At 44.2% G+C, this 12,110-nt stretch overlaps 1 protein-coding gene across 1 annotated transcript in view; it reads right to left on the minus strand.

Annotated features, from left to right (window-relative positions):
* The window catches only part of raver2 (ribonucleoprotein, PTB-binding 2), a 154,136-nt gene that overhangs the window by 37,426 nt on the left and 104,600 nt on the right, over positions 1–12,110 (minus strand). Inside the window, exons 5-9 of the mRNA XM_064932990.1 lie at positions 11,101–11,221; positions 10,291–10,376; positions 7,207–7,305; positions 6,259–6,370; positions 1,897–2,189 (exon numbers count right to left, since the gene is read on the minus strand). Of these exons, the coding sequence (XP_064789062.1) occupies positions 1,897–2,189; positions 6,259–6,370; positions 7,207–7,305; positions 10,291–10,376; positions 11,101–11,221 (711 nt within the window). The remainder of the gene's footprint in view (positions 1–1,896; positions 2,190–6,258; positions 6,371–7,206; positions 7,306–10,290; positions 10,377–11,100; positions 11,222–12,110) is intronic.

Raw genomic sequence — 12,110 nt, forward strand, 5'->3', positions numbered from 1 at the left:
TAGGCAGCCGTTGTATCCCGGCTTGCCTCACAATCAGCCCTCTATAACTACCTAGCCACCAGCCGTGTGTATCCCGGCTTGCCTCACAATCCCATATATAACTAGCCACCCCATGCAGCCGTGTGTATCCCGGCTTGCCTCACAATCAGCCCTCTATATAACTACCTAGCCACCCCATGCAGCCGTGTGTATCCCGGCTTGCCTCACAATCAGCCCTCTATATAACTACCTAGCCACCCCATGCAGCCGTGTGTATCCCGTTGCCTCACAATCAGCCCTCTATATAACTACCTAGGCCCCATTGCCCGGCTTGCCTCACAATCAGCCCCCTCTATATAACTACCTAGCCACCCCATACAGCCGTGTGTATCCCGGCTTGCCTCACAATCAGCCCTCTATATAACTACCTAGCCACCCCATGCAGCCCTCTATATAACTACCTAGCCACCCCATGCAGCCGTGTGTATCCCGGCTTGCCTCACAATCAGCCCTCTATATAACTACCTAGCCACCCCATGCAGCCGTGTGTATCCCGGCTGTGCAGCCGTATCCCGGCTTGCCTCACAATCAGCCCTCTATATAACTACCTGCAGCCACCCCATATAACAGCCGTGTGTATCCCGGCTTGCCTCACAATCAGCCCTCTATATAACTACCTAGCCACCCCATACAGCCGTGTGTATCCCAGCTTGTTATTCTATCATGTGACTTAAGGTCCGTTCTATCCTCCCCATAAACTCCACTCAGGTCAGATGTCAGTGCCTGGTTGCATGGTGGACACACACATGGTGTTATGTGGGCTCTTTTAAGGTGACCCTGTGGCTTCTGTAAGAGTCTCTCCAGAGTGGGAGAAAACTAATGATGAAACACAGGTCATGTTATCACACACAGAGACAGACAGAGAGAGACAGAGAGAAAGAGACAGACAGAGAGAAAGAGACAGACAGAGAGAAAGAGACAGACAGAGAGAAATAGACAGAGAGAACGAGACAGACAGAGAGAAAGAGACACAGAGAGAAAGAGACAGACAGAGAGAAAGAGACAGACAGAGAGAGAGACAGACAAAGAGACAGACAGAGAGAACGAGACAGACAGAGAGAAAGAGACACAGAGAGAAAGAGACAGACAGAGAGAGAACGAAGAGACAGACAGAGAGAGAGAGAGCGAAGAGACAGACAGAGAGAGAGAGTGAAGAGAAAGAGAGCGACAGACAGAGAGGGATAAAGAGAGAGAGAGAGCGAAGAGCCAGAGAGAAAGAGAGCAACCGACAGATGAAGAGAGAGGGAGCGAAGAGCCAGAGAGAGAATTAACGAGTGAGTGTGTGGGGGGTGCATTTAAGTTCAATACTGAGGCAACAGACCCTTCAGTGTGTGTGTGTGTGTGTGTGTGAAAGAAGCCAGAGTTTCTGAGGGCTCAGTCCAGCGAATAGGCCCTAGGCCACAGAACACCGACTCATAAACAAATCAGATCTGTCAGAGACAGAGAGGAGGAGGAGGACATAGACAGAAAGGAAAAGAGAGAGGGAGAGACTGACTGACTGACAGACAGACAGACAGACAGACAGACAGACGACAGTCTAAAACCAGCGAACCCTAGGGCCATCTCTCTCTCTAGAGTGCTCCCTCAAAGTGAAGGGGTGAAGGAAAGACAGGAGGAGATGAGGTGGACAGACAAAAAGACAGATACAGTAGATGGGTAGAGACAGACTGGTGAAAGAGAGAGAGACAGGAACCAACAGCCAAGGAAACGAAAGGCAGGGCAGGAGAGCTAGTGCAGGCTGGCAGGAAAGAGAGCTACCGGTGTCTCAGTCAATGCCATTGTGTTGTTGTTGTTGTATTGTTGTGCTCTTGTGTTGTTGTGCTGTTACATTGTGTTGTGTCTGTGCTCTATACTCACTCCACTAGCTGGGCTACTCTCAGTGCTGCTGTAGCTGTGTCGGCCGGGCTGGTGGCCCCCTGGAGCTTTGGGTGGTGGTGGACCCAGGTAGTAGCTCTGTCCCTGGGGCTGAGCATTCGCCATGGTCCCAGGAGGGGCTGGTTGCCTGTCAGAGGCTGTGGTGTAGATACAGGCCCCGTTCTGTTCCCCTCCCACGGCTGTTCCCAGGTGTGACTGCGCCTGCAGGTAGGGCATCATGCCCGCTGCCGACACTGAGGCCTGACTGGACATTGGCAGGGACTCCTGACCTAACTCTGTGGAGGGGGAGAGAGGCAAGAGATAGGGGGGCAAGAATGGATAGAGGAAAGACACAAGACCTAGTATCATTCAGACTGGTCCCCCACTTACTGCTAGCCTACAGTGAACTACAGTCACAGACTGGTCCCCTCACTTACTGCTAGCTACAGTAAACTACAGTCAGACTGGTCCCCTCACTTACTGCTAGCCTCACAGTAAACTACAGTCAGACTGGTCCCCCCACTTACTGCTAGCCTACAGTAAACTACAGTCACAGACTGGTCCCCTCACTTACTGCTAGCCTACAGTAAACTACAGTCAGACTGGTCCCCCCACTTACTGCTAGCCTACAGTAAACTTACAGTCACTGGTCCCCTCACTTACTGCTAGACTACAGTACAGTAAACTACAGTCAGACTGGTCCCCTCACTTACTGCTAGCCTACAGTAAACTGGTCCCCTCACAGTCACAGACTGGTCCCCCACTTACTGCTAGACTACAGTCAAGACTGGTCCCCTCACAGTCACAGACAGACTGGTCCCCTCACTTACTGCTAGACTACAGTCACAGACTGGTCCCCTCACTTACTGCTAGCCTACAGTAAACTACAGTCACAGACTGGTCCCCTCACTTACTGCTAGCCTACAGTAAACTACAGTCAGACTGGTCCCCCACTTACTGCTAGCCTACAGTAAACTACAGTCACAGACTGGTCCCCTCACTTACTGCTAGTCTACAGTCACAGACTGGTCCCCTCACTTACTGCTAGACTACAGTCACAGACTGGTCCCCCCACTTACTGCTAGACTACAGTAAACTACAGTCAGACTGGTCCCCACTTACTGCTAGACTACTCACAGACTGGCCCCTACAGTAAACTACAGTCACAGACTGGTCCCCTCACTTACTGCTAGTCTACAGTCACAGACTGGTCCCCTCACTTACTGCTAGGCTACAGTCACAGACTGGTCCCCTCACTTACTGCTAGACTACAGTCACAGACTGGTCCCCTCACTTACTGCTAGTCTACAGTCACAGACTGGTCCCCTCACTTACTGCTAGGCTACAGTCACAGACTGGTCCCCTCACTTACTGCTAGACTACAGTCACAGACTGGTCCCCTCACTTACTGCTAGACTTCAGTAAACTACAGTCAGACTGGTCCCCTCACTTACTGCTAGCCTACAGTAAACTACAGTCAGACTGGTCCCCTACTTACTGCTAGTCTACAGTCACAGACTGGTCCCCTCACTTACTGCTAGACTACAGTAAACTAGTCAGACTGGTCCCCTACTTACTGCTAGTCTACAGTAAACTACAGTCACAGACTGGTCCCTTCACTTAGTGCTAACCTACAGTAAACTATTGTCACAGACTGGTCCCCTCACTTACTGCTAGTCTACAGTCACAGACTGGTCCCCTCACTTACTGCTAGACTACAGTAAACTACAGTCAGACTGGTCCCCTCACTTACTGCTAGACTACAGTCACAGACTGGTCCCCTTACTTACTGCTAGAGTACAGTAAACTACAGTCACAGACTGGTCCCCTCACTTACTGCTAGACTTCAGTAAACTACAGTCAGACTGGTCCCCTACTTACTGCTAGTCTACAGTCACAGACTGGTCCCCTCACTTACTGCTAGACTTCAGTAAACTACAGTCAGACTGGTCCCCTCACTTACTGCTAGACTACAGTCACAGACTGGTCCCCTCACTTACTGCTAGACTTCAGTAAACTACAGTCAGACTGGTCCCCTACGTACTGCTAGTCTACAGTCACAGACTGGTCCCCTCACTTACTGCTAGACTTCAGTAAACTACAGTCAGACTGGTCCCCTACTTACTGCTAGTCTACAGTCACAGACTGGTCCCCTCACTTACTGCTAGACTTCAGTAAACTACAGTCAGACTGGTCCCCTCACTTACTGCTAGACTACAGTCACAGACTGGTCCCCTCACTTACTGCTAGACTTCAGTAAACTACAGTCACAGACTGGTCCCTTCACTTAGTGCTAACCTACAGTAAACTATTGTCACAGACTGGTCCCCTCACTTACTGCTAGTCTACAGTCACAGACTGGTCCCCTCACTTACTGCTAGACTACAGTAAACTACAGTCAGACTGGTCCCCTCACTTACTGCTAGACTACAGTCACAGACTGGTCCCCTTACTTACTGCTAGAGTACAGTAAACTACAGTCACAGACTGGTCCCCTCACTTACTGCTAGACTTCAGTAAACTACAGTCAGACTGGTCCCCTCACTTACTGCTAGACTACAGTCACAGACTGGTCCCCTCACTTACTGCTAGACTTCAGTAAACTACAGTCAGACTGGTCCCCTACTTACTGCTAGTCTACAGTCACAGACTGGTCCCCTCACTTACTGCTAGACTTCAGTAAACTATTGTCAGACTGGTCCCCACTTACTGCTAGTCTACAGTCACAGACTGGTCCCCTCACTTACTGCTAGACTTCAGTAAACTACAGTCAGACTGGTCCCCTCACTTACTGCTAGACTACAGTCACAGACTGGTCCCCTCACTTACTGCTAGACTTCAGTAAACTACAGTCAGACTGGTCCCCTACTTACTGCTAGTCTACAGTCACAGACTGGTCCCCTCACTTACTGCTAGACTTCAGTAAACTACAGTCAGACTGGTCCCACAGACTGGTCCCCTTACTTACTGCTAGAGTACAGTAAACTACAGTCACAGACTGGTCCCCTCACTTACTGCTAGACTTCAGTAAACTACAGTCAGACTGGTCCCCTCACTTACTGCTAGACTGATTTGCAAGGAGGAATGGGAGAAAATTTCAGTCTCTCGATGTGCAAAACTGATAGAGACATACCCCAAGCGACTTACAGCTGTAATCGCAGCAAAACGTGGCGCTACAAAGTATTAACTTAAGGGGGCTGAATAATTTTGCACGCCCAATTTTTCAGTTTTTGATTTGTTAAAAAGTTTGAAATATCCAATAAATGTCATCCTCTTCATGATTGTGTCCCACTTGTTGTTGATTCTTCACAAAAAAATACAGTTTTATATCTTTATGTTTGAAGCCTGAAATGTGGCAAAAGGTCGCAAAGTTCAAGGGGGCCGAATACTTTCGCAAAGCACTGTATATGGCCAATATACCATGGGTAAGGGCTGTTCTGGATACAGTACTATATTGACCATATACCACAAACTCCCGAGGTGCCTCACTGCTGTTATAAACTGGTTACCAACGTAATTAGAAGAGTTTGCGGTCATACACACATCCTTTAAAACTTAGGTGCTGGGCTAATAAAGAATACTAGTCAAGATCTATTGGGAGTTTTAACAGTGTGACGGCCTCCTTTTTCTTTACTACCAACGTAATTAGAAGAGTTTGCGGTCATACACACATCCTTTAAAACTTAGGTGCTGGGCTAATAAAGAATACTAGTCAAGAACTATTGGGAGTTTTAACAGTGTGACGGCCTCCTTTTTCTTTACTACCAACGGAATTAGAAGAGTAAAAAGTAACTTTTTGTCAAACCCGTGGTCTTTCATACCATGTCTTTCAGCCAATCATCATTCAGGGCTCAAACCACCTGGTTTATAATACAGTATACAGCGCCATATACGCAAAACTAAAATACCATTATCTATCCAGGAGAAAGATTACATTAACTCAGGTTATGACATTCCTGAACGGAACACCTCATACGTCATCTATTTACCAGCAGCACTGCAGCACAGCACAGAACACTACTCTGTTTTTTGTTTTCATCCAGGAAAACCCAGATTACATTCATTCTAACTGTTAATATCCCTGTGATGAATGACCTGCATCGCCCAGAGCAGCCTCAGCCCTTACGGGCCCGCAGCAAACAAAACAATGCTAACAAACAAACACTAGCAAACATAGATAAATGGATCACAACCACAGAGATTTCAATACATTTGCATAAATAGTGATATTCTCATTTGGAAGATTTGAATTGCAAACATGGTTGGTCTCTTTTAGAAGAACAGTTACAGAGAGAGGCCGAACGTCCAGGCTAGGTGGTGCTAAGGGGGCTGTAGGGCTATGCGTAGCGAGCCCAGGGCACTCACCAGTGGGGGAGTCACCCAGCAGACCCTTTCCCAGGGCCATGGGGGCTGGAGGCCTGAGACCAAGGACTTTCTGGAGAAGTAGACGAGAGGGGTCACCCAACAGACTAGATACCTATGGGGGGGAAGAAAGAGAGGAGGAAGAGGAGAGGAAATACAAAGAGAGAGGAAGAGGGGAGGAGAATGGAGGTGAAAAACAGGTGAATGATAGTGAGAGGAGAGGCAAAAGGTGATATATTGAGAGTGAAGAGAGCATGAGAGAAAGGGATTGTGGGAGGAGAGAAGTAGAGCAAAAGCTAAGAAAAGGGTTGTCAGACTAATGCAGAAATGGAAAATGATCTCACAACTCAACTTAGCGTGTCTCCACTCCACATACACTGAGAGCAGTACTACATGTACAGCAGGATAGATGGAGCTAACAGAGCACGCACACACACGCAAACACACACACTATCTCTCTTCTCTCTCTCAAGTCTGTCCTTTTAAAATGACATATAATACACAGACACCCAGAGTAATGTAATACATTTGTATATTGCTATACCTCACATGACCATTCGGGAACAGAAGTTTCAATATTGTGAGAATCATTTTTTACCCCTATAATTTCTGCACAGAACCCATTAGCTGTGCAGAGTAGAGCTTTCCTAATGTTGTTACACTTCATTAGGAATGAGTGACAGAAACAGCCAACCGAAAACCCAACACACACAGGCTCAAGCACACACACATTACTATCCTTGTGGGGATCAAACAATTGACTCCCATTCAAAATCCTATTTTCCCGAACGCCTAACCCAAATCTTAACTCTTATTAATCCTAACCCTAACTGAAATTCTAACCCCAACTCTAAACCTAGCCCCTAAGCCTAAAAAAAGCATCTTTCCTTGTGGGACGCACGCGCACACACACACACACACACACACACACACACAGTTGGCATGCCTCACATTGCTCATGTGCTTGTCTTTGATGTGCAGGAGCTGCTGCTGGGCCAGCTGCATGTGCAATAGATTCTGAAGCACCAGACCGTTCCCCAACATGGAACTCTGGGAAAGACACAGTACACACATATTTAGAAGACGCTGTAACAGTACACAGACATTTAGAAGACGCTGTAACAGTACACAGACATTTAGAACACGCTGTAAAAGGACACACAGATTTAGAACACGCTATAACAGTACACACATTTAGAACACACAGTAACAGTACACACATATTTAGAAGACGCTGTAACAGTACACACATTTAGAACACGCTGTAACAGTACACACATTTAGAACACGCTGTAACAGTACACACATTTAGAACACGCTGTAACAGTACACACATTTAGAACACGCTGTAACAGTACACACATTTAGAACACGCTGTAACAGTACACACATTTAGAACACGATGTAACAGTACACACATTTAGAACACGATGTAACAGTACACACATTTAGAACACGATGTAACACTACACACATTTAGAACACGATGTAACATTTAGAACACGCTGTAACAGTACACACATTTAGAACACGCTGTAACAGTACACACATTTAGAACACGCTGTAGCAGTACACACATTTAGAACACAATGTAACAGTACACACATTTAGAACAGGATGTAACAGTACACACATTTAGAACACGCTGTAACAGTACACACATTTAGAACACGATGTAACAGTACACACATTTAGAACACGATGTAACAGTACACACATTTAGAACACGCTGTAACAGTACACACATGTAGAACACGATGTAACAGTACACACACATTTAGAACACACAGTAACAGTACACACATATTTAGAAGACACTGTAATAGTACACACATTTAGAACACGCTGTAACAGTACACACATTTAGAACACGCTGTAACAGTACACACATTTAGAACACGCTGTAACAGTACACACATTTAGAACACGATGTAACAGTACACACATTTAGAACACGATGTAACAGTACACACATTTAGAACACGCTGTAGCAGTACACACATTTAGAACACGCTGTAGCAGTACACACATTTAGAACACAATGTAACAGTACACACATTTAGAACACGATGTAACAGTACACACATTTAAAACATGATGTAACAGTACACACATTTAGAACACAATGTAACAGTACACACATTTAGAACACGATGTAACAGTACACACATTTAGAACACGCTGTAACAGTACACACATTTAGAACACGCTGTAACAGTACACACATTTAGAACACGATGTAACAGTACACACATTTAGAACACGATGTAACAGTACACACATTTAGAACACGATGTAACAGTACACACATTTAGAACACGATGTAACAGTACACACATTTAGAACACGATGTAACATTTAGAACACGCTGTAACAGTACACACATTTAGAACACGCTGTAATAGTACACACATTTAGAACATGCTGTAACAGTACACACATTTAGAACACGCTGTAACAGTACACACATTTAGAACACGCTGTAACAGTACACACATTTAGAACACGCTGTAGCAGTACACACATTTAGAACACAATGTAACAGTACACACATTTAGAACACGATGTAACAGTACACACATTTAGAACATGATGTAACAGTACACACATTTAGAACACAATGTAACAGTACACACATTTAGAACACGATGTAACAGTACACACATTTAGAACACACTGTAACAGTACACACATTTAGAACACGCTGTAGCAGTACACACATTTAGAACACGATGTAACAGTACACACATTTAGAACACGATGTAACAGTACACACATTTAGAACACGATGTAACAGTACACACATTTAGAACACGATGTAACACTACACACATTTAGAACACGATGTAACATTTAGAACACGCTGTAACAGTACACACATTTAGAACACGCTGTAACAGTACACACATTTAGAACATGCTGTAACAGTACACACATTTAGAACACGCTGTAACAGTACACACATTTAGAACACGCTGTAACAGTACACACATTTAGAACACGATGTAACAGTACACACATTTAGAACAGGATGTAACAGTACACACATTTAGAACACGCTGTAACAGTACACACATTTAGAACATGATGTAACAGTACACACATTTAGAACACGATGTAACAGTACACACATTTAGAACACGATGTAACAGTACACACATTTAGAACAATTTAGAACACTGTAATAGTACACGCTGTAAAAGTACACACATTTAGAACATGATGTAACAGTACACACATTTAGAACACGATGTAACAGTACACACATTTAGAACACGATGTAACAGTACACACATTTAGAACACGATGTAACAGTACACACATTTAGAACACGATGTAACAGTACACACACATTTAGAACACACAGTAACAGTACACACATATTTAGAAGACGCTGTAACAGTACACAGACATTTAGAACACGCTGTAACAGTACACACATTTAGAACACGCTGTAACAGTACACACATTTAGAACACGATGTAACAGTACACACATTTAGAACACGATGTAACACTACACACATTTAGAACACGCTGTAACAGAACACACATTTAGAACAGGCTGTAGCAGTACACACATTTAGAACACAATGTAACAGTACACACATTTAGAACAGGATGTAACAGTACACACATTTAGAACACGCTGTAACAGTACACACATTTAGAACACGCTGTAACAGTACACACATTTAGAACATGATGTAACAGTACACACATTTAGAACACGCTGTAACAGTACACACATTTACAACACGCTATAACAGTACACACATTTAGAACACGATGTAACAGTACACACATTTAGAACATGCTATAACAGTACACACATTTAGAAGATGATGTAACAGTACACACATTTAGAACACGCTATAACAGTACACACATTTAGAACATGCTGTAATAGTATACACATTTAGAACATGCTGCAACACACGTCATCAAACAGATACACACACACACTCATCTCTCCATTCCCTGTGAACCAGTCATGTACACACACCCACTCCCACACACTGCACAGTATTCTTACCTGCTGTACCTTCCCCAGTTGGAACAGGGCTGCTGTGAGGGGGGGTCTGAGGAATGGAGACAGGCTGAGAGGCCGCCCAAACTTCCCTGGAGACAGAGAGAGAAAGCAGGCATGGTCAGTGTATTGTATAACAGGGGTATCAAACTGTGGTGTCCTCACAGACCAACCAACCAAGGTGCATGAATGAATGAACAAACGGAATGTGGGAAAAATATTCAGCCATTCTTAGGAGACAATGGAAGTAAGTTAGATAGATTGAAAATATCTCTTTACTTTGTGTTGGCATTTCGACTTCCCCAGGCTGTATGCGACCGAGCATAGCACACAGCAGCCAGATAATAATCTCAGTCATAGCTCCAGACATCCACAACCTACTCATAATAAATGTATGCGTCAAGGCTAATGGTAGCTTCCTCCAGAATAGGTAGAAAGTTTAACATTTAATCAGGGGCTAATTTTAGACTTTGTCTAATTGTGTGTGCTCCTCTTTTAAGAGCCAGCCCTCAGCCTTCACTCCTTCCTGCCTGCCTGCCTGCCTGTTCTCCTCTGTTCTGATGTAGACTGAGAACAAGTTCATTATAATAAATGATTAAGCATTCATCAAAAAGCAACGTGCTTCGAATTGATAAGACAGGATACGCTAATCGAAAGCCATTTCTATCATTCTAGGGGCACAGAGAGGATGAGACGGATAAAAATGAAACAATCTAATCTGTACAACCCAATAAACTTTAGAAAGTAAGTTGTTTCTCTATTTAATTTACAATAGTCCTGTAAATAGGGAGTCCAGTCTGTGTGTGTGTGTCTGACCTCCTCGTTTGCCAGTGTGGTAAGGCCTCATGAGGACCTGTAGGGCTGCTGGGTTGGTCATGCTGTTCAGCAGCTGGGCCAAGTTGGGCTCCGGCAGTAAGCCCTTCTTGTTACTCAATATCTGCAATACACACACACACACACAAACAAAAGGGAAAGATTAGCATAGCTTGCTATATACAGTATATACATTACCAGTCAAAAATTTTAGAACAAATCAAATCAAATTGTATTAGTCATATGCCCAGGTGTAGTAGACGTTACAGTGAAATATTTATGATGACCTATTTTATATTTGAGATTCTTCAAGTAGCCACCATTTGCCTTAATGACAGCTTTGCACACTCTTGGCATTCTCTCAACAAGCTTCATGAGGTGGTCACCTGGAATACATTTCAATTAACAAGTGTGCCTTCTTAAAAGTACATTTGTGGAATTTCTTTAATAATGTGTTTACTGAGCCAATCAGTTGTGTTGTGACAAGGGAGGGTATACAGAAGATAGCCCTATTTGGTAAAAGACCTAGTCCATTTTATGGCAAAAAGAGCTCAAATAAGCAGAGAAACGACAATCCATCATTACTTTAAGACATGAAGGTCAGTCAATCAAGTGCAGTCACAAAAACCATCAAGCGCTATGATGAAACTGACTCTCATGAGGACTGCCACAGGAAAGGAAGACCCAGAGTTACCTCTGCCGCAGAGGATAAGTTCATTAGAGTTACCAGCCTCAGAAAATGCAGCCAAATAAATGCTTCACAGAGTTCAAGTAACAGATGCATCTCAACATCAACTGTTCAGAGTAGACTGTGTGAATCAGGCCTTCATGGTCAAATTTCTGCAAAGAAACCACAACAAAAGTACACCAATCAGAATAAGAGACTTGCTTGGGTCAAGAAACACGAGCAATGGACATTAGACCAGTGGAAATCTGTCCAAATGTTTTATTTATTTTATTTATTTATTTTTATTTTTGGTTCCAACAGCCTTGTCTTTGTTAGACGCTGTGTG

This window comes from Oncorhynchus masou, chromosome 24, assembly GCF_036934945.1.
Source record: "Oncorhynchus masou masou isolate Uvic2021 chromosome 24, UVic_Omas_1.1, whole genome shotgun sequence".
NCBI classification, from domain to species: Eukaryota; Metazoa; Chordata; class Actinopteri; order Salmoniformes; family Salmonidae; genus Oncorhynchus; species Oncorhynchus masou.